This window comes from Agelaius tricolor, unplaced genomic scaffold (genome assembly GCF_023055355.1).
Source record: "Agelaius tricolor isolate 1412-34295 unplaced genomic scaffold, bAgeTri1.0.p SCAF_4, whole genome shotgun sequence".
Lineage (NCBI taxonomy): Eukaryota > Metazoa > Chordata > Aves > Passeriformes > Icteridae > Agelaius > Agelaius tricolor.
The window spans coordinates 5,063,421-5,091,383 of record NW_027269264.1 but is presented as its reverse complement, the minus strand read 5'-3'; the positions used below and the strand labels follow the sequence as shown (position 1 = coordinate 5,091,383).

At 36.4% G+C, this 27,963-nt stretch overlaps 1 protein-coding gene across 6 annotated transcripts in view; it reads left to right on the top strand.

The window, feature by feature from the left end:
• COMMD10 (COMM domain containing 10) overlaps window positions 1–27,963 on the top strand; it is a 151,889-nt gene that overhangs the window by 22,786 nt on the left and 101,140 nt on the right. For 5 of the 6 annotated variants that reach the window (XM_071424415.1, XM_071424416.1, XM_071424419.1 and 2 more), the window contains one exon: window positions 569–679. In XM_071424415.1, the coding sequence (XP_071280516.1) occupies window positions 569–679 (111 nt within the window). Of the gene's footprint in view, window positions 1–568; window positions 680–1,553; window positions 2,450–27,963 lie in introns of those variants that run through there. The other variant, XM_071424420.1, reaches the window with a different exon arrangement.

Sequence of the window (27,963 nt, the reverse complement as noted above, 5' to 3'; positions counted from 1 at the left end):
TTAAAAAAAATTCTATTAAAAATTCTATTGCTCACATGCTTACCTGGGTTTTGTCCTTTCAGCATTAATAATTCAAAAAGCAAAATTATTTTTGTCGTTAAGATCTGAATATGGTACAACACACATGAGTAGATCTGTGGATTAAGAAATCACGATTTTTAAATTGTTTAGTATTTACTAGGTTTTTTTCTTTTGCCTGAAAGTAAAATAAATATGAAATTGAATCTGCAACTTTGCTGATAAACTTCCACAAGAAGAGGAAGCTACTGTATTCTGGATCTGTAGTTGTGTTCTATGGATTGGGTCCATCAGATCTGAGACACAGGAAGTTGCTCTATTTGAGTGGTAGTAGGCAGTTTGAATGGTAATTTAGATAAGAGAAAAGCACATCTGTCCTGGAGTCCAAGGTAATTTGAGGGAAATTGTGTACAAATATTATGCATTGTAAACAAATATTTAACATTTGTAGAATGTGACCCTGTGTTCACTGACAGACCACTGGCAGGCCTGAGGGTTGACATCAGTGCTTCTGTACCATCTGATTGTCATCTAAACTTGTGTTTTGTAGCTTGAAACAGTTGGATGGCAGCTTAATCTTCAAATGGCAGAGTCCATGCAAGCAAAGCTGAAGTCTCCTCAGGCTGTGCTAGAGCTGGGAGTGAGCAATGAAGATTCAAAGGTAAGAAATATTAGCAGAGCTGGAACGAGTTGTCATGGTGACCTTATGTTGAAGTTCTGTTAAAGGCATCCTTTGGAACTCTTAATTGTTCTTATTCTTGTCATTATTTTTGTTTTGTATTTCATATAAGTTATAGTAAACTCTTGGAATTGTGAAATACTGATATAATAGCATAAATATTCAGCAGACTGAGAGCTGTGTTACCAGCTCTCTGGGCTGTAATAGGAGAAATAGGGAATATGGTTATTTTAGGTCTCTAAAGTTTTTGTAGATAATATATTTTTATCACATAGCATGTGACTGTAGTTCTTATGCTTTTAATACATAGTAGGTTGCAGCCTTCTACCATGTGTGTAGTTATGCAAGACATTGCTCATCATTTGCAATGATCATCATATGCTATTGATGTATATATGTGAATGATGACACTATGTGAGGCCACAGAAACCCAGTATTTGGAGGTTTTAAGGTGGAGTCTTAAGTTCAATGATTTTAGTGAGTTGGTGGCATATCAGAATCCAAACTCACTAAAGAACATAATTTTTTATTCGTAAAATCTGTCTCTTTGGTTAGCCGTCATGTTTCAAATTAGACACATGATTTGCTTTTAACCTTATCTTGCTAACGGAAATTGAAATTTATTTCTGTGGTGTCTGTCAGAATGTTTACCTATGTCAGAACGTTTACCTATGAAAAATTCAGTATAAGGAGTTTGAGGAGAGAAATCAGAACTCAGTGCTGCTTTAGCATTGCATTTAATTCAGTAATTTTACTAATGTGAGTGGAATTTCTGATTTATGGTGAAATAAAATGAGAATACATAGCTTAAGTTTGTGCTTCTCACTAAGACTTGCAGCAGTTGTATTTTTTTCAGCAGTTCATTGCTGCAGATACAGGAACTGGACAAAATTTTATGCCCAAGCTACATTGGTGAGCATTGAATACAGATTCAGTTCTTATGGCAAAACTATTAAAAAATACAGACAGAAAAATGTCACTTTCATGTAAGACAGAAAGTTCTGTTTCTTGTACAAACAGAATTCATGTAGTGGACTTTTTCTACTCTTTCCTCTCTTACTTCTTTTTGTGGATATGTTGGGATATCAAGATCAGAATTACTTTGAGATAATTACAAGCCTAGAATAAACTATGGTGGGCATTTAGATGAAACAATGCAACAAGAAAACTGATGCTCTCACAGTAGAGACATTAAAATTTAAAAATCTGGGTTGGTGTGAAGATCACTATGGGATTACTTCCTAGTACCTAAGATTGACTAATATTTGCTTAGTCCTGGTAATTTTTCTGCTATATCTTGCATCTTTGTGATCCTTGGTGCATTAAGTATTGTATCTGAAAATTGTAGCTGCTGGATACCTCTTCTTTTCCTCTATGAAACTGTGTGTGCCTTTTGTGCAGAAATGTGGTGTAAATTTAAAATGTATATTCTTAATGATTGGATTATTTTTTCACTTTTTTTCATAATTCATGGATATAATGACTTGATTTTTTTTTCAGGAAAGACACAAAATGCTGTTACAGAGGAGCTTTTATGGTCTGGCTCATTAGGGGGCAGTAGTGCTCTTTGTCACCCTGGTTCTTTGCTTTTTTTGAGATAATACTCAGAATCAATTCTGAAGTCAGTCATTGTGGGAAGTGTTTAAGTGTTTACATTTCTAATCTGTATATGACAATAGAAGTTTCTCTTGTGTATAGAAAAAAATAAAGCCTATTAATAAAAAAACCATACTGAGCAAGGCAGATGAAATAGGCTATTATTTTCACTTTTGCTAACTAAAATTAATTATATCAATACATTTGTGTTTACTACAAATCACACTACTTAAAGAACAATTTAACTGTTCTTATTCACAAGAAGACATTTAAAATTAGTATTTAAATTATCTCTTCAGGAAAGGTAATCATAAAACCTGTGGCTATATGGATGTTACTTGTGTATTGAGAAATTAAAAAAAATCTGGTATGTGCTGTATAAATATTTATAGAGTACATTTTGTCAGCTTCAGATGAAATGCAGAGTCCCAGAGGAATAAATCCATCGTAATGCAAAAGTAGGGTATTCTTTATTTCTTTCAGGTGGTTCAAGCTGCTAGTGACATTTGCATTTCCCAGGAAATAAACTGCTCATGACTAGCAAGAGTTGTGATCAGAGCTCATGATTTTTGTTAATCTGTTTTTACTGGGTTTTGTTACAGATTTGCTGTTTGCTTGTATTCAGGCATGGAATTATGCTTGTGTTAGCCCCAGTGTGAGCAGGCGGGTGGGTAATGTGGGCTGCCAGACACAGCCTTCCAGCCGAAGTTGTCCTGTGATCTAGGCTGCTTTGGTTGCTGCTGATGTTTTGTATGAGAAAGAGAAAAAAGGAACTTCCAATTAAAAATCCAATTAACAGTGTTTTATTATAATGATTAATTTTTTCAAATGTATAATTCATCTCAGAATCTGAGAGAAGTGAAATGTCAATGAACTAGACACATGAAACAAACTGGTATAATAGGAAGCATATTTTTGATTTGCAAGATCCCTTTGCTTCCCTTATGACATTTTGATGAGTTTAGGTGGCATTTGAGAACTAATGTGTAACTTAGCAGCTGTGTATAAAGGTTTTTTTTAATCGTAAATTTGGTTTCAGATTTTTGGACTGTTGATAGCAACATGACAGTCTGGAGATTCTGTACAGGGTATCATTATTTTTATGGCTATAAGTTCAATTGACCACTAGAAGGAGCACAAATTAACAATCCTGACAATTTAGATTGTTGTTAATTTAGATTTTTTGGTTTGCAAACAAAGGCTGATGCCAAAAAGTGCTGTGGTTTTTTTTAATATTTCTTTCCTTCAGTAATCTATTTGGTAACTATTCACATAGACACACACTCTCACATTCCTTCCCACTGTTAATAGCAGTAATTCCTTAGGCTATCTAGTCCAGACTTTTTTAAACAACTGTGATAAATTTCTATAACTGTAGGAGAAGCCACATAAATAAATAAATAAATAGTAGCGAATTGTGTAGAAAGATTGAAGGGCTTCGGAAATGTCACACAATTGGTGCTGAATATCTTCAGGGAGGAATATGGGAAGTAGGAGTGTGTTCTTAGAGTTGTTGCTATTACTCATCATTAACAAGATACAGTAAGGCACATTACTATATAAGGTATTTGTTACTGTGTATTTTCACACATTATCTGTAGTTACCATTTATGCTTGAAAATCGTTAGGATAAATATATTATTCTTGCCCAGTGTTGTCTCTCGATAGTTATCCAATTTTCTTCTGTAAATCCACTCCACAGATTTTATTAGATTCAGTTATTTGATTGCAATTTGTCCTGTGGAAGGCTTTGCTCTTTTCTTGTTTTCCTTCTCCTTATTTAATCTGTGAATTTATTCTTAACCATAAAGAACTTCTTGGGGGAGCTCTATTTTTCAGTATAAATACTATGTAGATATTCCTTTTGAAAAATCAATATTTTGCTTCTTTTGTTCCTTCTTTATAGATGTATATGAAGAATTTTTACAGGATTTTGCCTCACAAAAAGTAACTGATAATTGTGCTGGTTTGTTGAACCTGGTAGTGTAATACTTTTGGCAAAAGACAGATAATATTATCCTGATTTACTTTTATTTCCTTTTAAATAATTTCCCCTAACATCATGATGCTTTACCAGGGGAATGTAACACATGAGAGACTGCAACAAATTAAGAGAGATGGGCAATCACTAACCAAATGTATTTTAATCAGGACAAACGCCAGATTCTGCACCTGGGCTGGGGCAACCCTGGGTATGTGGACAGACTGGAGAATGAGATGCTGAACAGCAGCTCTGTGAAAAGTGATGTGGGGGTTGATGGAAGTTGAATCTGAGCCAGCAGTGCCCTGGTAGCCAGGAGGTCCAAGCGTGTCCTGGAGAGCATCAGGGACAGCATGGACAGCTGGGCAAGGGAGGGGATTGTCCCAGTGTGCTCTGCTCCGGGGCAGCCTCACCTTAGTGCTGGAGGCAGTTTTGAGTGCCACCATATAAAATAGATTTATTAGAGAATGGCTGTGGGAGTGCAACAAAGATGGTAAAGGGTCTAGAGGTGAAGTGATATGAGCTTCAGATGAGGTTGCTTGCTCTGTTCAGCCTGGAGAAGGGGAGAGTGAGGAGACATCTCATAATAGTCCAGAGCTTCCTTGTGAGGGGAGAGGAGGGGCAGACACTGGTGTCTTCTCTGTGGTGGCAGTGACAGAACCTGAGTGAACATTGTGAGGCTGTGTCAAGGGAGATTTTGCTGGATATTAGTAAAAGGTTGTTCACCCAAGGGGTGGTTGGGCCCTGGAACAGTCTGCCCAGGGAAGTGGTCACAGCACCAAGCCTGACAGAGCTGAAGAAGCTTTTGGACAATGTTCTCGGGCACATGGTCTGACTCCTGGGGCTCTGAAGGGCCAGGAGTTGGAGCTGGACATTGATAATCCTTGTGGGTCACTTCCAGCTCAGGATATTCTATGATTCTATGAAAATCAAACAGTAGTCTGATTATATTTGAAACTGAGGTGATACTACATATTCATCATTTCACTGAGTAAGTAGAAATCTGGAATTCTTATCTTTTACTTGTTAAGATAATAGCATATGTATTGGGCTTTTTTTTTTCTCCTGTTTTTTACAGATTTTTTAATATATTTCTGGGCAGTGAACAAAATTTTTACCTTTTTGCTCTGTTTACTTCAATAAGTACACCATTCTACTTTCTGGGTTTGCCATTGTGATTACTTTTCCCATCTGTTACAAAAAAAAAACAACAAAGCAAAGTAAATGAGAAATCTTCTATCAGAGCTACATCAGTTACTTAATTCACACTATACATTCTCTGCAGCCTGTATGGCATGCAGGCAGGACCTGCACATTGATCAATGTGTAAAGAAAATACAGTGGTACTTCCCTTTCCACCTCAGTTTAGCCCTTTGTTTTTCTCTGAAAAGAATTTGTGTTTGTGCAGTGGAACAACAGTGGGAGTTGGTGGATGCTAGTAATATGATCCCACTTCTGAGATGTAGGAGGTGGCAGAGTTGAGCATGTTCTCCTTTCATTTGTCATGTCAGTCCTTGCCTTTGGGGATGATGCATTTATGTGGCCTTTTTTTTTTTTTTCGAACTAGAAGAGTAATTTTTATCTGTAGGGCCTTCAAAAAAGAGGACACTTTAAAGTAATAATGCTGAAAGAACTATGATGAGGTCCAAAGATGAAACAATTGTAAATTGCTTCCAACATTCATCAGCTCCCTCTCAACCACTTTCTTTTCTGATGAGAACATCACCCTTTTCCTTCTCAGAGCACAAACAGCCTTGTATGTACACTCTGGAGCTGAGCTCAGTTTTCTCATCAAGATTATTTGTAAGTCTCTAACAATTGCAAAAAGAAAGTAGGACAGGCCTTGGGTGAATGCAAAAATATTTAAGGACTAGATTGAGAGAAAAGGGTTTCTTCATTCCTATTCGGAGGAGTTAATTGGAGACCTGGATAGCCTCAGACAGCACAGTCCTGTGCAGGTTTTTCTGTGCTTCTGAACAGGCAGTGTTGCTGCTTTTGGCAAGGTGTACATCATTAAATGAGTTTTGTTCCGAGTATTAAACCCTAATAAATAGTGCTGCTGTTAGGAAAGAAGAAAGTTCCCTAAGAGGAGGTTTCAGAATATGAGAAAGGTCCTCATATTTGTAGGAGTGGTAGTAAGAAAGACAGTATAATCTTGAGTGCGGGAAAAACACAGAAAAATGAGCCTGAAATTTATAACTTGATTCCAGCAGTCAAATTGCTACGGACAGATGACAGAAATTTAATTGCTCCACGAGTGACGGAAATTCAGCACCTAACGATGAAGAGCAAATCCTGCATTAGACTGTTTGGTTTTGATCTATCATAGCTATTACTTCTGATTAAATCCATTTAATAGAGGAAAAATTAATCTATGGTCTGGAATTTTTAAAATGCTGAGAGGGTTTTTTTTTTCTTAGCGGCATAGAAATGGATGCCCATGTAACCTATGTTCTGTAAGTTTGGAGTAGTTTGACATTTTTCTTAGTAACTATTTGTCACAGGGTTTGGCTCCAGGAGTATGCACTCACCTCTGGCAATTCTACTGAAGTGTGTACTTAATTATCTGACTTCATGTGTGATTTTACATTATTTCATTATCCAGCTTATAGTAAGGATCTCTTTTCAGTATACTTACATTTCTTTCATCTGGCTGTATGCAAAATTTATGAATACAGACTATATCACATAAATTTACAAACCCTGTAACTGGTTACAGCCTCTACACATGCTCTGCTCATGGCAGAACATTCTTAGACTTTCTCCCTGTCTCTTTGTGTCTTGGAACTAAAGAAGATGGTGCCAGTTGACTGTAGTTGGTTGCAGCCTTGGGCAACCTTGGCCTACAGTTAGAAATGAATCTTTTGTGCAGGAGTAAATTTAATTGTGTCTAATATGTAGCTGTACTGTTGTGAGTCCCAATAAGCAGCAGAAAAGTAGTTCAAATACTGAAGTTTAAACTTGGTGACCATTTCATTGCCAGGCAGAGTTAAACTTTAGGGCCTTGAGGGAGTTTAAAAAACAGAAAGATATGGTGAGCTTTTCTTATTTTATGCAGTTGTTCATAACATATTTTTTCTTAGAAGACTTGTCTCCTGTTTGCCCCAAACTGGTTTTGTAGTCTTGGTACTTCAGTCTTTTCAGATGAAGAAGACAAATCCCTGGGATTCATGGCAAATTCTCAGGCACTTATATATTTTCTTGCCTGTTAGTCTCAGAAGCTATGGAGTGCCTTAACAGATGAACTGTTGCTTTTATTTGTATGTAGCAATGGAAGATAACCCTATTTGTTCAGTGCTTTTGCAGAACTTCTGGACATTATTTTTCCCTCTGCTTTTACTGAGACAATAAGCTCTGTGGTACCTTCGCAAATATGTAAAAAACCACCATCTCTCCCATGTCTGTTTGTTACCAGCTCTATGGTAGAAAGATGCAGTAGTCTAAGAAATGGGTGAGGTTAGGGAGAGATGAATGTGAAAGTTGGACTTGCTCTAACAGAAAATCCAATGTTACTAATATTGCTCTTCTGCCTTTTCCTTTGTCACACTGATTTTGACTGCTGCCTTTGAGAATTGAGTCAATTGGAGGCAGAAGTAGACAAAGTATAACAAAAAGAAGAGCAACAGAGCTATGAAGGGTCTGGAGTCTGATGAGAAGGGCTGGGGGATCTGGGGATGTTCAACCTGGAGAAAAGGAAGTCAAGGGAGACTTGATGGCTCTCTACAACTGCCTGAAAGGTCATAGCCAGGTGGGGGTCAGTCTCTTCTTCCAGGCAAGATAGGACAAAAAGAAATGATCTCAGTTTACATCAGGGGAGGTTTAGACTGGATACTAGGAAAAATACATTCACTTAAAGGGTAGTTCACATTGCATATGAAACTGCTTAATTTGGTTTAAGAAATTACAAATTCTATTACTGATGTAAAATAAGTAAAGTAAAAATACTGTGCAGCCCAAAGCAGAAAAACTGATCCGTGTCAGAGCATTTGCATCTTGGCAGGGTCAGGCTCCACAGCTTACTTTGGGACCACGTTGGGGCCGTGCATCCTGTACCTAGTCATTGCTAAGGAGGAGTTTCCTCCTCCGTACACAATCTGTCACGTGTCTTATGGAAAGATATGTGCTTGTCTTTTCTTCCTGATAATGTCAATATTTGTATCAGAAGAGGCTGTGAAAACAGTTGAATGGGTGACAAGGAGCAGCTGCCAAACCAACTCAGTACCGTGCAGATCGCACCTTGCTTTTGTGTCGTGTACCTTTAGAAAAGATTATGGTGAGGAGGACCATTTCCAGTTACTCTGTTGGTTCATACCTTGCCAGCAGTTCTGTCTTGCTTAGACTATTACAAACTAATTAGGTGTTTTATGTGACAGGCATCTCACCAGGTCTGCTCAGAGCAGTGTAGCAAGAGCCCACACTTCTTTATTTGCATTCAGTTTACATTTCTGTTCACCATTGTAATTATCTCCTGTGCTTTACTTTTAATTTGTCAGTTCTTTAAATTAATAGTTTTGTGAGTTTTGGTACAAAATGGTAGGTACTGTCAAGGAAAAGTAATCTTGTGGTAATGAGTTTCAAACCAAGCATCTTTGGGGGTTAATAGCATGGTTTTGAATTTAAAAGCAGTTTTATCGCCCACTTTGTCAAATTGCTGGACTTGCATTCCTGTTGCAAGACTTCCATTCAACTTTTGCTATTTTTTTTGTCAGTTTGAAACAAATGTAATTGCCAAATCTGGCTTTCTGGAGAAATAGTAGGTCTGTTCTTGAAAGAGTAGAAAGTTAGTATCTCCTGTGTTGCTAACATCTGTCCTGCTCATGGCTGTAAATATGCAGTACAAGCTGTCAAACAGTATCAAGGCCAAGCATTTGACATCGAACAGGTGTCTAACAGTGTTGTGACATCCTTTCCAGTCCCTCTTCAGGTGGAAGAAGGTAGGTCATCACCTCATTCATATGCAGAGGAGACAATTTTCACTTGTTTTGTTTCCTGTTGTTTACCAATGACAGGAGTCTGGTATCTGAAACTGTGTGGCATCTCAGTTTGTGCCACTTGGCTTTGTATGAATGTTTAACAAACTTTAAAAGCTGCTATGACAAGTGACCTTTTTCACCGGTTGAAATACATGAAATATGATCTCTTTCATAGGAAAACCATAAACCACCGCATGGCCTACAGCCTCTGAAAAAATCTTGTTCAGTATGATTGTATAAAATTACTACTAATGAAATAAAACATATTTCTAGAAGTGCATGCTCAGTGGCAAGACAGTAAGAGAAAGATTTCAAGGGAGAGAGGAAAAACATTTTTTCCATATTGGACAGATCCTGTTACTAAGAATATATTTGGAAGCCTTGGAGTAATGAATAGATAATACAAAAGGCGAGAGAGATCCAAAGCTACTGAAAATGCTTGTCTCTCTTTTTTAGCAATGCCTGATTTGAAGCTTTTTGTATTACCTCTGGTGTATAGAGGCAGGCAGCAGACTTTTAACAAGGTTAAAAATACTAGATTATTTCTCTGTCATCTTTTGCAATGTCAACAGAAACAAGAAGTTGGGAGATACCTATGCTTTGAAATAAGTCATGTTATGAGACTGGGAATTTGACAGCAAAAAAACTTGCCAATATCTAGATTACTGTGGAGCTCTTCTACTACTACTACTTCTGTTGGTGTACAATTCTATGATTAGGTACTTCAGCACTAAAGGCTTCACTTGTCTGCTTCATGACATGGCGTAATGTATTAAAGAATCATAGAATCCTTAAGGCAGGAGAAGACCTTCAAGATCATCAAATCTAACCAGTGACTTAGCATTTCTAACCCATATCCCCAATGCCACATCCACATGCTGTTTGAACATTTTGGGAGTGGTGATTCCATGTTTCTGTAGGCAGCCCATTCTGATGGCTGATCATGTCAGTGAAGAAATTTTTCCTGATATCTTTAGGAAGAGCCACAGGCTTAAGCTTTCTGGGGGATGGACACAGTACCTTAGGGGCTGCCAACAGGCAATTTAGTTGTGCCGTCATACCCAGTAGTTCTGGAAGTTTTGCAGGCTGGAACTGAGTACAGGATTCAGTAACTGCACAGAGAATTTCAAATTCATGTCATCTTTACTCCTCTATTCTGAATCCTAAATAAAGGAATTTCAAAATCTACACATGTGAAAGCAAATACATATTTTGTTCAGGAACAAGTACATTTTCAGGCAAATACTGCCTGAAAATACCTGAACTTACTACTAGAAAGTAAGTGCCTTTTATTAGAAGATCTTAAGAATAGTCAGGAGGAGAAGGTTTATTTGAAGATGCAGTTAGAGGCAGGAAGAAAACCTGTAGATTACGGAAGGTCCTTTTGACTACAGAAAAACAATTCCTGAGCTGTTTTCTTCCTGGTTGTTATTTCTCTTCACATTCCCGTTCCTTCTTCTTTTTTGTCATCTCATCTTCATAGGAATAGATGCATTATTCTCCTATCAAAGAAATGCAACAGATTCCAAAACATTTTTGAAATTCCTCAAACATCAAGGTTGCCATTCAAGTGGGACAGAATTCCTCAGTTTGATGCTATATCTAATAAATTCTATACAAGCTCTCAAGGGCTGCCACATATAACTAGTAACTTTTTTTTTTATGGTTGTTTCTGTTTCTTTTATTGTTGAACAATGATTGATTAAGTACACAATCTGTCACATATCTAATAAAGCGTTATCATTACAATGCTTTATTAGATCGGCTTCCTTTGTTGTTGAGGCCTTAGAGCCCTTATGCCGTGGGGTATCTTTTGTTCCAAAAGGATGTAAAGCACAGTGTTATATAAACCCAAGATGTTTAGGCAGTTTTTACACAGCTTCAGCGTTCCTGAATGGCAGTATATTCCTGTCTGTATTTTTGACTCCAGTTTCTTGAGTGAACATTTTAGTTTCGTCTTTCTGAATTTGTATCCTGTTTAGTGGAAATGAAGGTCTTTCTTGTGAGGACCAAAATGGGGTTGGTAATAATATAGATGAAATGAAGAAAAGCCAGGTTATAGTATTGAAATTTATTTCTCTGATTTCTTTCCAATATATTGGGATATATTTGTGTGAATATATTTGAGACACCATACAGGAGGAAAAGGTAAACCTTTTCAGGAAAGCTACTTTGCTGTAGCAGCAAGGAGCTGCTATGTTGGAGTGCATTAATTTGCCAAGGGTACTGTAGCCAGGCAGATTCAGGTGAACTGGCACAGTGATGTTTGGAAATGGTAAAACAGAGCAGAAGTGCATAAAACAGATACGGGGAGATGGAGGCAGTATGGGCAGTGAACAGCACAGAAATGCAAGAAGGTAGTGTTCATTGAGAGCTATCTGAAATTGAGTTGAGCCTGAAGAAGTTTTTTGGAGTAAAACTGAAGATGATTATCATGGAGGAAAATTATGGAGGAAAATCATGGGGGAAACCTCTGAGAAGGGTTATGGCAGTGCTTTTTTTTCAAGCACTGAACAATCATTCTGAAAAGCTCTTGAAAATTCAACTCAATTGTAATTTGAGTTTACTTTCTTAGTGAAATTGCTTTAGAATTCACATTACTGTTTCAAACTGCAGTTGTATGCTTTTGTGGCCTTCAGGAAGTCACAAAGCACTTGGAACTATCCTTGACTTTGACATTGAGGCCTTTGATGCTTGTCTAGGATGATGTATAAGTAAGTTGTGTTTGCTACTTTGAGAAGAGAAGAACATTTTTCTCTGAGGGACTGCATTCCAAGGGTGAGCCACAGACCAACGGCAGATCTTTTGAGGAAGTGTGGAAATAGTAAGGCAGAAGAACGATATGACTCCAAAAAACTCCCCAAATTACCCAAAAAAGGCATCTAATATGTCTCTTCTTTTTGGATGGACAGATGAAATATATTTGTCAATGCAGAGCATGTGATGTGCAGTGCTGTAACTTAAGCACTGCAGTGAGGCATCAGATTGTGGATACTTGTTCTAAATTCCTTCTTTCCTTCTTTGCAATAAAATAATTTGTTTTCAAAATATTCTAATCCCACTTGACAGACTGCTCACTTTTTACAGTGATGTGGCTTTAGATGCTGGAAAAATAAATAAAAAAATGGAATTCTGTTCTTCCCACTGTTTTATGAAGCAGTTCAGTAATATGCTTTCATCATTAGCCTCCTTTTTCCTTTTCCCTTTTTTTTTTTTTTTTTTTTTTTTTTTTTTGTAGTGGATATGGAAATAAAAATTGTAGACCAAACGTGGATCAGCCTATAAAACTGCAAAAATAGCTTTGCATGTCAAAACCAAAGAGCTATTATTGTAGTATGCGTCTTTATATGCAGATAAGCACGTCCCATTTGCAGGCTTATGTGAAATTCATATGTGTGGAATTCTGTCAAAAAAGGTTGCAGGACTAGGGCAAATTTGAGTGTCAGGAAGACTGCACATTGTTACCACTGGAAACAACATCCAGTAGTGTGCTGTTCTAGCAACAGGTTTGGAACAAGTGCAAAAGTAATCTGCCATTGTATTTGTACCTGTGTTAATATCTTCATATTAGCTCAGAGCTTGAAAAATTAAATTATTCTTTGGCTTTGTGGAGGCAAAGTTTTTTTAAGAAAAGTACCTGTTTACATGGAATCACTGTTTCCTTATTTGCATCTAATTCCTAAGCTTCCAACAGAATACTCTCTTCAGTTATAGGTTTGAGGTTTCTTGTATGAGTGGTTTTTTTGGTGTTTTGTTTGTTTGTTTTTTAGAACTTTTTTTGTGGGGGGAGTTTGGGTTTTATGTTTGGGTTTTTTTGTTAAAGAGTACTAGTGACTTTACTGAATGTAAAAGTGTGGAGAAGAAAGCCTTTGGGCTAGTAAGGTGTCTTGTAGTTTGTGCCACAAAATGACTTTCAAGTTTAATTGACCTAAACTGTATAAAAACTACCATTCCATTTCTGCCAATGGTTTCTCATAAAACTCCTGGATTTTTACCCAAACACTAAGTCGTTATGAGCATTCTGACTTAAGGTCAGGCTTTGGTGTCATTAAGCACCACAATCTTGGGCACTGTGGGGAGTAAGTAGTCTAAGTGCTGGAGATAATTGAGCAGAAGAAGGCTTGGTGCTGCTTCCTTCCTGCCTTGAATCTTAGTACAGGGAATCAGCTGCCTTCGCTCTGCTTTCTGAAGTTGGCAAATAAAATAATGTAGAAGATGATGGCTGATATTCTCACAGGTGGAAATGTGGGAGAATGCTCTACAAAAAAATCCCAACATTTCCAGGGAGTATAAAATATACTATATATAAAATAGGACACAGCCATACTAGCAGAAAGATAGATGAGGTGACCAAAAGGATTCTCCCTGTAATTTTTGATTATAATAAAATAATTTCTTAACAACAAAAAAAAATCATATATATACATGAAAGTAGTAAGGGACTGTATGTGTGCTAGTGACAGTAACATCTGTGTTGCTCTCAATTCTCTTTCTCTGTCTGTGGCCTGCATGGCCCCTGGAAAGTAGTTCAAAATGGGGCAGGAAATTCTAGACCAAGGAGGAGATTACCTCTGGAACAGGCATCAAGGACAATAGCCTATTGTGGGGGGTTCAGTTTCCTTGACTATTCTTGTTAGAATGTTGGAGATGTTTATAATCCTTAATGATGCTTAAGTTAAAGCGGTATTTTTTGCATTGAAAGTAGATACCTTGTCAGCAATTGTCAAGTATCCTTCAAGGCTAGCACAAAAGCAGTAGAACAAACTATGATTGTAGATAGAAACCTTGGAAATAAAAACAAATCCAAACCCCTTTCTCCTTCTGGCAGTTGAGAATTGTGTTGATTCTCCCTCTAAATATATCAAACCCCCAAGTGTGTGGTTTTTTTCCTGTAGAGGGTGAATGAAGTTCACATTCTTATAGTCGCACTGGTATGTTTGTAAAGCTGTGCTGCAAAATGGAGCCCTGAAATGAATTAGAAAATGAAACAAAACTGATGGCCTGAAGGTTTTTAGAAATTATGACACCTTATGTTTCTGGTGGGATCTACAGAAAAATTGTACTGGCACTCAAAGGAATAGACGGATTTGCAGGTGGTTGTGAGTTGTTAGCATGGAGAGGGGTGTGACATAGCAAAGAAAATACAGCTTTAAGCTGTGCCCTGTTTTTAACTGTTAACACTTCTTTTTCACAAAATAGCAGTCATTTCCCTTATTTTAGTAGGCATTTAAAGACTGTCATTCTGCTTTACAAATGTAGATAAAAGTGCGGCACTTAAATATGTATGTTTGTCCGTTTAGTATTGCTACTAATGCAAAGATAGGATGATTAAAACTTATTCTTTTCAGAGGCAGGAAAGATAAATTACTTGCATGGAATTTGTTAAAGTTGATGCATTGGCATTTCTTTTTAATGAAATCAGTTAGAAGGAGAGAAAACGAAATATTTTAAAAAGTCCCACAAATTAAAAAAGCAGGAAATTGCTTAGCACCTTTTTTTTGTAATCATGTTTGTCCTTGTTTATCTGACGTGCTATTTGATTAGATTGTTTTTCTACTATTAGTAGTGTTCTTCATACGCTCAACCTTAAAATGACATAATTTTTACCCCAAATAATTCACTTTAAAAGAGCTGTCTGTATAAAGTTTTAGAGATGAACATATTTTGTACTGCTTTAAAATAATACCTGTTTTAAAATAATTTTCCATTGTGTCCAAACGTAAACCAAAGTATACAATAAGAAGAATTGGATATGTAAGTGAAGTATTTAGAACTAAAAGGTACAGGTGTAAAATAGCAATGATAAGAAAGAAAGGCTTATGTGGTTGTAAACAGCATGCATTATGAAAGAGAAAACAGCAAAGGAAGAAGAATGGGAATTAAGGAAGTGTCAATGTGGACCACATTTAGAGTAAATATTGGGCAAATTAGTAATAGATAAGATAGAATGAAGCCAAAATACTTTGGGTTAAAGGATTAAGAGTGACATGAAATGTATGAAATTAATCAAGGCAGGAAATGAATGTCTGAGAATCAAACTCCTCTTTGAGCTGCAGGAATTAGCCTACCACTTTGTTTTCGCAGCTAATAATTGGTGTGTATCTAAGGGAGCTGAGGAAATAATGGATGAGAGGGATATTCCTTGTAATATATCCAGTGATTAAAAGAAAAAATAAAAAGAAATTATGAAATTGCCCAAGAAAAGCTAAAAAATTGTTGCAGTGATCAGGGCAACTGAAATGAAGAGATTCTTTTCTATGATTATGGTGATTATTATCAAAGGGATTTCAATGTATTCCTTTAGTATTTTAAGTAACATTTTCAAGGAGGGGAAAAAACTGAGAACATCACTGGAAATGCCTAAATATGGTTTGGAAGAAAGGGTTTCAAACTTTGAAAAGTTTGAAATTTGAAATTTTCACATTTCACATGGGAAAGTGCTGTCCTCAACCAAGATGTGAGAAGTAGACATTTGTGGGGTATATGTTGAAAATTCTCTGTAAAGCAAAGTACTTGGACTTGCAGAGGTATCCCTGCTTTAAGCAGGGAATCTGGGGATGGTTGGGCCAGATGGCTTCCTGAGGCCTATTTTCAAGATAAATTTTTCTGCAGTTATGCAGAGATTTCATTTATGAAAACCACTTTAGAAGGTGGTTCTTTTCCACCTTCTAAAGAACCTTGGAAAAGAGGCTGAAGAGATTAATGCTAATTTTGTATTTAATCTGCCTGTTTTGCTTAAACAAGAATAGTGAGATAGAGTGCGTGGGTTCCAAAGATGAACCTTTTGTGCAAGGTGCCTAATTTGTTTTGACTCTTTCTAAAAACCATGCTGTACTAGTCAGTTGGTCACATTTTTCATTTTGAGTTTCATGTTAAGGTGTCCAACTGAATTTTCATTAGAAATGCTGCTTAATGGGAGATGTAAAAAAAGTAAAACAATCTATAGCATTGCAGATGGGTTCTTCAATGGAATTGATTCTCATTAAAAAATCACTCAGTCTCTATTAGATAATGGAGAATAACAAGTAGCTCATAACCTGGCAGACTTGGGACCTATGTCAAACATTAATCAGTAGTATGATAGTTAGCATAGCCTGGCATTATAGTAATTATGTGAAACATGCACAATAAGGAGCAGTTTGACAAGAATGAGCACCAAAATGAGGTAAAAGCTGTTTACAGGATAAAGGACCGAAGACAATGCTTGTTCTGTGCCTAGAGTGCAAATTCTGTGGTATTCCATATTTAATGTGAAAATAGTATTTGGGTATATGTTTATGGTTCCAGTTACTCTGGGCATGGCTTGTAGTTTAAAAAATGAACAGCTTGAGACCTGGATTCTGATCTCTTGTGACTCTTTATGATTATGGATTTAGTTTATTTTTACTAGAGTAATACTAGGGATTTAAGTTTGTTTAGTACCAATAAATAGAGTAGCATTTCATGGAAACGTTTTTCTGTTTCTTCTATGAGACTGTAATCTGATTCTGCATTTTACAGTGATTGAGGCATGAAGGTTAAATATTAAAATTAATAAATTTTTTATCCCTGAAAATCTTCAACATTTGTAATGTTGACCTTAATTTTTGCTGCATATTCCTTTCTAAACTCTGCAGTGTTCTGGAGAAAATACATTTTTGTAATTGGTAACTTATATGATTAATTTCTCTTGGAAGGTCTGAAATTAGTGGTAGATTTGTTTTAACTTGTTCCTTTGTGTGTAAATAAGATTAGCATTTGTAAATTCCTTGCAGCGATGATCCATTTTTGTCGTACTTAAAAATAGCAGATTTTTGCCACAATTGGAAAATGTTCTTCAGACTACTGCTAAAGGCAGTTATTGATTTTAGTCCAGCACTTTCATATTTCCTCATATCAGTGTTCTTACCTGTTTACTGTTACACCTTGAATTCTCTTCTTTCTTTAGATGCTTATTTTAATATGATGCTAGTGCTCTCTAGAAAAATTGTGGAAATGCTGTGGAAGTTTTGGATTCTGCGTAGCTTTGCCTCTCTTTTTCACAAGTAACAAGCAGCAGTGTTCCTTATTTTAATCCACTGGCTGCTAAAATTGCATCTTGTCTGTACTTCAGTGTGACAAGCTGCGCACCCAGTTAACACCTGTGCCCGAGCTGGTGTGTGCCATGGGTGCGCACGCGCCTGTGCTGCGGCGCCGGCTCAGGGCTGCTCGGCAAACACGGCTGGCTGCTGGAGCCATCAGTGGGGTGTGCAGTCCCAGAGCATCCCCTGGCACCTGGCACTACACCTGTGCCTCCACAGTGCCTCCACAAGCAACTCGGGTGTCAGGAGTGTGCTGATGGGGCTTCCCTTAGAGGTGCAGCCAAAACACGTCACTTCTTTCAGTCTGCTGCAAACACCACCAGCTTGAGGTTGGTGAGTGAGGGCAGAGAGGCTGGGCAGCTTGCTGGGGAATGTGGAATAGTGCATGGCTGCATTTCTGTGCCATTGCTGAGTGGTGTATGTAGGATCACTTTGTAAACCTACAGAAGGAGTTTGTAAAACAAAAAATGTACAAGCCAGTTGTTGGACTGAATTCACATTTAGTTTTTGGGAAGTGTAAGGAACAAAAAGATGGTAGTAAAATGTTACATTGCTATAGTTAATAAACAAAAAAAGTTTTTAGAAAGTGTATTATAAAACAAAAAATATTGATTATTATTAGGCTAAACTTGGAAGCAGGATTTTGCTTGGTTTTTGTTTTTTTTTTCTTTAACCGTAGTAATTTGCCAGTGGAAGGTGCTCATCCTAACACGCAGCGCTTGCTGGTGGTAAAGGTGTGTTTGTGCTTGTTACAATACATAGTGGCAATAGTAATGCTGTTGCCTTCCTCACTTATTTATCCTAATAAAAATTATTTTTTTATTTAAAGTAAAAAAGAATCACACACTGAAATATGTGCCCTACATCCCTTTGGGTCTTGTTTATTTTGTTGATTAAATTCAAAAATTAGACTTTTGAAAAGTTTTGGAAATGCAAAATTAATCTATTCTTTCTTTATTATATGAAACAAACTTTGCAGTGAAGGAGGAGTTGAGGTATTTTTTTTTCCTCTCTTAATGTTCTTGTGGATTAGTAATGGAAACACTTTTTTCTGAGAATGTATTTTCACGTGAAGTCATAGATTCTAACGTTAAATTTTCTATACTATTCCTATTTGTAAGTGGTTAAAAGTAAAAAAAAAAAAAAAAAAAAAAAAATCCCAAACCAGAACAACCAACCTGAATTCTGTAATCTGAAACAGACTAACAGAGATAAAATATTAGCAAAAGGTCATGCTGTGTTTTGGTGGTAAGCTCAGGAATAGAGCCCAAGTACTTTCTCCTTGGAAGCAAGGTGTCTTAATTCTACTTCTTGTGAACAGAGGGGAAGAAGGATATTTGTGATGTGTTGTGTAACAGTTGATGGACTCTGAACTATTCTTACACAGATTCTCAGAAGTAATAAGCATGTCTGAGGCATAGCCACATAAAATAAGAAATTCACACATGCTTTTATTGTCTTTAGTTCTGTGCTGTAACCATTTTGTAGGTCTGGACTGTGTTATTGCAGCTTGCTCCTTTGTTTTACTTTTAGCAGTACAAATACGACGTGCAGAGCAACATGGTGGGGGAGTAGAGGAGTGGATTTTGACGGTCATGATGTTTATGGCACAGTTAAAACAGTCTGAATGAAACTTTAGATTTGCATCTCACTGGGGCTATCTGTTTTAAGTAAGGCTTTATGTAAGTGGATAATCTGAAGAAATCTTGAAATCCCTGGGGTGTGTTGCCTTGCTTTCTCTAAGATTTGCATTTACAGTGGCCATTTGTGCCTACCTCAGAGGAAGAGCTTATTTACAGCTTCTTGTGGCATGTGAATTGTGGTAACTTGTGACAAAAGTGAAAACTAGGCATAATTTTAGACTAGATTTAACCTAATAGTTCTGTCTTTCAGGTCCTTGACTTGTTGACATATTCATTATTATTTGAATAATTTATTACAGACACTCTTATCAGGATATGTTATGTATTCTTCTAGTAATTTTTTTGACATCATAATTTGATGGATAGCTTGCTTGTTGAAAGTAAAAAGCATGTTATTTACTTTTTCTTGATTAATTTTTTTTATGAGCAAGGGATTAATTAATTCCTTGTGCTTTATCAGTCCAACTGATCTAGTTTATTACATTATGTCCATGATACCTATGACCTTGGGAAAGCCATAAAAATTTCAAATAACCTCTCCTGTTTGCCCATGTCACTTTAAAGGACAATCCTAATAGGGAAAATGGCAGCAAGCAGAAAGAAACATGCTACATGGAAAAAAAGTACGTTTTTCTTTCTTGCTTCTATATTTAGGTTGGAATACCTAATTTGTATTTTGAGAGCCCAGGTTTTTATAATCCAACTAGCCTAAGTAACCTGAATTCTGCATTTGGAATGTCGGTTTTAATACTTGACATTTATGTTCATTTCTGGACCACAATTCAGCCTCTTTGCAGGAATCAGAGAACTCAGTGTAACAGTTACTATGAACATGGTACACAATCTAAATATATTTGTGGAGGTGGTTTTATAGCTGTCTGTTGAGGAATACTGTATGACTTTGTCCTGAAAGATACTTTTAAATTGGCATTTAAAAGGAATAAGCCCTTGTTTCCCAAACTTCAGTATTTGTAAACAGGACATTGTGATTTAGTGGAACTGTGAATAATGTGGCAGGCACTAATATAAATTCTGATCTAGTGGGTATTTTTGCCTAAATACAATAATAATACAAATTTTTAAATAATACCATTTGATAATCAATGAATCATAAAACATGGATGAAAGTTGGAGCAGAATTGTTGTGCACTATGGAGATACCTAAATATAATGTTACTGCTGTCATCAAAATCATAGGAGTAGTCCATTGAGCAGAATAATTGCATGCAGCACTGACTCAAAAGAAAACAGTTGTCTCTTGTTCATCTTTTTGCTGTGGCCTCTTTTTTTTCAGTAGCAATTAGAGAGTGTGTTAAAATCAAGTGAAGTGTATCACGTAGGGCACATGTGGAGACTTTCTTTCCTAAATCAGATACTACAGCTTAGCATAGTTTATGCAACCCCAAGGTTGCATAAAAGATTTTATCATTACATTGTTTCACACTTATATTTTAGCTTTTTCTGGTGTGTGAGTGTGAGACTCTACACCTTGGTTTTGTTTTCTTTTTTTTGTAGTAGTAGTGGTAATGTAAAAGGTTGAGGAACATTTTACATCTAAAATGATGAACTCCCATGTTCCCATAGCAATTTTAGTAACCACGCGCTGTTTAACTGGAAGAGCAACTTGAGGATATTGCCTGGTTTCTCTCTACCTCCCATGGTAAACCTTCTGTTTGTTTTGTGAATTTAGTAGTCAGAGGTGCGTGGATAAAACTTGCCGTCTCCTACTTAATGACATTTCACAGCCAGCAAGGCTGCCAAACTGCTATGCAACTTTCCTTTTTACTTCATTAAGCAACACAGAGGAACAGATCACAACAATTATTTTCTACCATAATGCCTCATGTTGACTGAAACATTTGAGTCTTAGAAATAGAACAGTACCGTAAAATAAAAGGCTTAAATGGGAGATGGACATCTTCACAACTCCAAATAGGTCTAATGGGTGAAAAAGTGCAGAGACCCAGGTAAGAAAACTGAGCTTTTTCAGATGAGTGAAGCATGAGTTGAAAATGGTGAGTAAAGGTTAAGCTATGCTTATCATAGTATATTATATTAGAGATAAAATTGAAACTTTTTTTTTCAGCAAAACCACACTGAAGGAACAAAACGGAGCTAAGTGTTTCTGCTTTTTCTTTAAAATAATCTGTGTACTATTTTGCAAAGAACATGACTGTATCAAAAGTTCTTTAGTAGCTGTCTGACCAACCTGCATCTGTGATGCTCTAAGGGTAGGGCAACAGTAGTCTGATAATCCTCTTCAGTACCAAAATGGCTTGCAATATGAATTGTTTACTTGTGGTTATGGAGTTTGTGATTTCATATGTGTATTTTGGTTTTCAAGAGCTGAAATTAAAAAGAAAGAAAACATATTTCCTTCTTTCTCCCTGTCTTCTCTCCAACAACAAAAAATTGGCCCCCCATTCATCTATAATAGTGGTTTGGGCACAAGGTGTTTTGTTTGTTAAAAGGCAAATAGACTCAGTGCTTGTGTTAGCCTGCCTTCAGTGTTTTTTTCCTTGAAGCAGCAGATCAGACAAAATGTTCAAGAAGAGAAGATGAAGAGTGGACAGTAAAAAAGTGCTCTGTGTGCAGACTACTGTATCCATTTGAAACATGACTGTGGCCTTGGGAGAAGCCTGCAAGTCAGTTAGAATATAATTTGATCTCCACAGAATGTGATAGCAAATCGTTAGTACATATATGTGTTTCAAAAGTGTTTTTTCTATTGTAGGTGGGCATAGATCACAGTTAATGGCTGGACTGTGGTGGTGGTGTTAACTGAGGTTGTGTCCTGCTGAGGACTTACTTTGCTTGTCAATTCAGATTTCACTGGAAACTGGGCAATCATTATGATGATGCATTTGCAGAAGAAAAATTGCCACTTTGATGAGTTTACAGTGTGACAAATTGTGGGCAGCACTTGGGGAGGGCTGGAAGATAGCCTGCTATTGTTTACTGTTTTTACATTGCATTGAGAATAGATAGATTGTTACAGCAGAGGATAAATATATTATTGTGAGGTGTTTTTGGGTTTTTTCTGGTCTTGTGTCCTGTAAGGAGAGTAGGTTCTGGAGCCATGTCCTTGTAATTTTTCATTGGTTGAAAACTTGTGTTACTACTCAATTTACATATTGATGGAACCTCCTGTCAGCTGATTTCAGAGTTAAATCAGTAGCATGCAGATTACTTTGATAATACTATCTGAAAATATTCCAGTACACACTGCTGTAGGATAGAACACACTGAATTAATCTTGCACTTGAAAATTAGAGCTCTACAGTTCTGATTGTTTCTGCCCTTCAGACAAAGCAGGACAAAGACAAAATAGGAGAATTGACTCTTACAGAAAGCAATTTTGAATTGTTGTCCCAAATTTCCACTATTTCTTTATTTGTGTTTGTTATTTTAGCCTGCTTATCACTTTAAATTTAGGTTATGATTTCTAAAGTAGTGTCTAGTCTTTCAGATTCAGTTGTTTTGATAAAATAATTTTACCTCTGAAAATATGACATTTCATTGTCTGAGATTCTGTTACTTTTTCTGGCTTCAAAAATTTTACCCTGATCCTCTGGCCATTTCAGCTTATTTTTCCAACACAAACCTGAAATGATGAAAATACTGAATTATTTGAATTGAAAATGTAGAAATTGAGCTTTGTGCGGCAAGGTAAGCCATGACTTGATAAGTAATCAATTTTGCTAATTCTGCATTGAATTGATTGTAGAGGAAACCACTGGGAATTCTCTTCTGCTATATTTTAGGATTTTCCCTGCATGATTTTCTGTAAGGAGTCCACAGAGGTCACTTTGTTGAGTAATGGGTTAATGTAATTAGTTGAGTAGACATAAATTCTCCTTCTGTGTTTAAACTAATGAAACTGCAAAGAGGCTGATTATATTCTCCTGCTGCAACAAGCAAAACCAGGAGATTTTTTGATGTGATTTTTAAGAAAATGTGGAAGTGCAAAAACTCATTTCTGTTACTATAATAAAGGCATTACAGATGCCAACTCCTCATTAGGATGATACTCCACAAAGCATACAGGTCTATACAAGTCTACAATGTGTGCTGACTGACACAGTGATACCTTGGAGTACTCATGCAGTGTCCCAGAGCTGTGATGGATAGAGTAGAAGATGACAAAAGCAATGGAGAGCAAAAGGCAGTAAGTTTTTTGGACAGATGACGTACAGAATTTCTCCTGTTAAAATACTGGGTGTTGTTTACCTACTGTATGTCTTAATCCACTGCAAAATACTCAGTCATGCTTAAGAAAACTAAAAGATGCCAAACCAGAACCAGACCTACCACTGAGTTTCCAGTTTATTTTTATTTTCTTGCTTCAGGAGGTTTAAGAAAATCAGCTCTTCTGCACCAGGAAAGGAACCTATAGAAACAAGTATGCAAGAGCCAATAATAATAATGGTTAGCGGTGCAGTCTGTTAAGTAACAGAGAGATCAGACTGAAAATGTTAAGCTTTTTAAATAGAACTTTTAATATCCCATTATCTTCTTAATTAGACTGTAAATCAGGAGTTTTAATTACCACTAGAGGTCTTAAAGAAAAAGTATGAGCTGATACCTTATTAGTGGTTACTGTGGTGGTTGACGAATCTGGAAGCACCAAGGACAAGTTGTAGAACCCCATTCATTATTAAAGACAAACTTAGTAGCTCATAGGATACTATGAACGCACTACCAATCAGTTTCCTTTGCTGTAAAGTTCAAGTGTATGCATTCTGCGTGTTAGAAGTGTCTTGGCTTTGATTAACTTTGCCTGTAGGGAAAGAGCTGTAAGGTAGGAGGAACAAGTATACAAGTAGTTCCTCACAGTTGCTTTAGCACTCAGAGTATAAGTATAAACTCTTAGAATGGTTATAAAGCAAAGCCTAAAAATGACGGCAGTAAGGGTCTTCATGCTCAGACCTGGTCTTTCTAATGAATTTGTTGTGCTGAGCTTGAAGTACTACATGCTTTTACAAGGTAAAAGTGGGTTTTTTTCCCCCCACATTTGCTGGGATATTGCATTATTTAAGAACTTCTTTTAAAAAAAACCCCAACCCTATGAAAGGTGACTGGACATTGAGGGCTAAAGTAACATTTGCATCACTGATGTTTTACTTCCTTTTGCTACATTTGGGGTTGGAAATGTTTCTGAGAAACACCATATCTGAGAATCTTGGAATGTTCTGCCCTAATTTGATGTTTGTTCAGTGCTTGCACAATACGGCTCAAGTGACATAAAAACTGAGAAGACATGAGAAGATATGATTTTGGGAGACCATGCAATACTTGCTTTAAGTGCTTATAGTGCTGTAAGCTTTGGTGTTTTTAACATGAATTTTTCAATTTGCCTTTATTCTCACAGGTTTCATGTGAGAATCTTAGATTACATTTCATCTGAAAAGTGGTGAGCTCTTTTTGAACTGAAACCTAAGTGCCTTTTCTTGTTCAAAAGGAGAGCTTTTACCATGGTTGCCAGACATAAAGATGACCACCTGCATACTTGTTTGCACTGTTTCTTTTAATGTTGACATCCACATAGCTATAACTGGATTACTCATAAGGAGTAATTATTTGCTGGAAAATACAGAATCTTTTCTTTTGTGAAGAGAATGGTGGGTAAAAAGTGGTAAAATTGAGATGAGGATTTATTCCAGCTTTTTAAAAGGTTGAAACTTTCAGATCAGAGATTCTATTTGCATGTTGTCTCTGAGTCAGTTCAAGAAAGAAATAACGTGTTTATAACATCTGTTAAAAAATATTTGATCAATTGAGCATTGTAATGTCTGGAAGTTGGATAAAATACTGAAACATAGCTGGATAGCTATGCAACCATTCTTTATTTTTTATTTACTATTTGAAGTGATGATATTTAAAGTGCAAATAATCTACAGGTAAAAATCTGTTCCTGTGGAATAATGTAGCCTTTTTAAAATAAATAAATTTATAGTAATGTGTCAAGACAGTATCGAGGAAATAGACCCCAGCCACCTTCCTTGAAAAATAAGTAATAAATCACTCAGTATTACCATTTTTTAAAAAGTGAAAACACATCTTAAACAATGCTAATCAAAGTGGGAATTTGTGGCACATGTGGCCATCATAAACCTAACAAGCATCTATTGTGTGGTTTCTTCTGCTTTCTTGTATTTACATTTAATTGGGTTTAACGTTATGAAGGGTAAAACTGGTTTAGGTATGAGGGATTTCTTACATACTGTAATTTTGAACTGCACATGGGAAGTACTGAACAATACATACAGAAAGCTACAGGTACAACCCATTTACTTTAGTGCACCTAATTATTTGCAGATAAAAAAGGTAATTTTAGTCTGGAAGACTGGTATTCATGCTTTCACCTCTGTGCAGTGAAGAACTGTCTGCTGTTTCATCAATGCCTGTTTTAGACAAATGTTTTTCCTTCTTGTTTCAGTCATTGCTGTCACTACCCCACAGGTGATAAAGCAGTAGAAAGTGAACTTTTATCATCTAGAACCACTAAATATAGGAAAGAGAGAGAATTTTGCATTTAAAATGCTCCTATTTAAGATATGTAAAGCAGAATTAAAATTTGGTTTCTTATCAAAGTGTAAGGTTTCTGTGCCTGAACTGACTCCAGAAGCAAAGCAGCAGTATATGAAGCAGTGCTACTTTCAGGCAGGTTTAGCAACACACACCTAAGCTTCTTATCTTGGTGTCTGCCTTTCACAAATGCATACAGTGGCCTACTTAATTCTTCCAATTATTTTAACAAATTTCTAAATGCCTGCAAGCAGTGGCTGCTATGTGGGAAAAAAAAAAATCACCCACAGCAAACCCAGCTGAAATGCAGTTATAGGTTCATCAGCTTTTTCCTATTGTAGCATTTTTTACAGTATTTCAGTTTAATTAGTTTCAGAACTCTGTTTGAAAGAACACAGCTGTATTTCATGTCCATTGAAGCTTTCATATTTCTTTGAAGTTTTCACAGTGTCTATAAAAAGTGGGAAAGGAAATACTTCATGAAATTTTACAACAAGAATAAAATATTAAAAATAGTTCATAAGCTTAATAATCATAGAAAAAAGGATTTTTTTCTGTTGTTTTTTTACTTTCATGTGTACATTTTAGAATTATAGCTTTAACTTCCACAATTCTGTTATTAACAGTGTTATTAAGAATGTGTAATAAACTATTAAATAGATTCTGAAATACAGCAGGGACATCCAATGTTCAATACAATACTGATTTTAATTATATGGTGTTCTTTTCATGTATCTTATTCTAGCTTATCTTCTTATTAATGATATATTTCTTGGAATTTAATACCATGGCACATGGTTTTGGCTTTAGAGGGTTTTTTTTTTTAGTTAGTTTTTCTTTCTCTCTAAGGAACAGTTTGGTGCTCCAAGTCAAATTTCATGGCTTCCAAGTTAAATTTCCTATGAAATGTAGGGAGGAAAGATCATTATGATGCTTATGTTTTCAAAAGGAAGAATCCTAGGAGGGAAGTCTTTCTTAGTAGCATCCAGAAAACAGAGGGTATTGAATTCACTTGTTTTATATTGTGCAGTATACCTTTGTTTTGGCATTTGTTATCACATGGCAGTAACCTCCATCAGGGACTGTGATTTAAGGTTACTGGTCTAGATACTGTTAGCAACATACTGTTCATCTCCATTCTCTGCTATCTCAAAAGTATCACACCAGTCTTTACCTCAGAGGGATAGTCCTAGTCAGTCACTGTAGGAGGCATCACGCTGTCTAGGCCACGGCCTCGTCCCATTGAGGGAGGTGTACTGGTGCTTCCTGTGTTTCCAGGTGGTGTCATCGGGACCTACTCTGCCTAGTGGTTTTCTGTGCTTTAAGCCAGTGCTATTTGGAGTAATTTTCCTGAGATGAGATTTTGTCCTTTTATATTCCAGCTTGAGGAAAAGGAGTATTGCAAAGGAAAAATGGAATTAATATATGTTTTACTTCAGGCTAAATATTGAACCATGATCTATGTAGTAATTGCAAGTTGAACTCTACCACAGGTAGTGATGTTGGTCTTGCAGAAGAAGGACATTATGAATTTTTTCTGGTTATGGGCTTGTGCTAAGTTATTGAACAATTGCTTTGGGTAGAATAGCAGTAGACCAGGGCACTTTGCTGCGTGTTTCTGTTGTTTGTAATAAATAGTCATTTTGCCTGTCCCATAATTTCATCTAAAAGTAATATATTTTATTTAGGCTGAGTATTGAAGTGGTATACATAAGGTAGTATGTACTCAGGTACCTTGAGAAAAGCACTGAGACTTGAAAATTGCAGTGGAGATGTAACCAGTTTCTCAGAATATTTTGCTGGGGTGTTTCAAATATGAGTTTTGGACAGAACAAATTGCACTTAGAAAACAGAACAAAAAAAGCAGTCTGTTGTAAGACTGTCATCTTGGGGTGCAGATACATATTTATCTGCCGCTGGTCTGAGATTGTCCTGTATATAGGCCACCAGTAGGTAGTGGATATTAATAACATGGACAGTTTTAACAGATGCTGTGATCAGATAAAGCTGTCTTGCGTTGTATTACACAGTTTTTATGTCACTGAGAAATTGAAGTACATGGAAGAAACCACCAAAGGGTGAATATCACAGCTCCTGATACCCTACAGATCCATACTATGATTTAAATAATTGTAAGTGCAACTGTAGTTGGATTACCATAGGGCAGAGCACATGTATAGCCTGTATATTTAACCTTGTGATTTTCATCTTGTGTAAATACTAATTTTTTAGTTGTATTCTCTTGTATTGGTATTTTCATGTTTTCTACCCACAGATGCAGGATATGCTTTAGGAATATAGAGTAAGAGCTACACAAAGAATGATTAGATTTTCAATGCCACATTAGATTTAGAAGTTTGTTATATTTTTTCAGCCATTTTCCTGAATCATCATCTCTTTTCAAAGACTGTACCATAAAATAAAATCCCTCTTCTTGATCTGTTTCAAAACTGATGGACAAACCATAAATAGGAAAGTCACATGT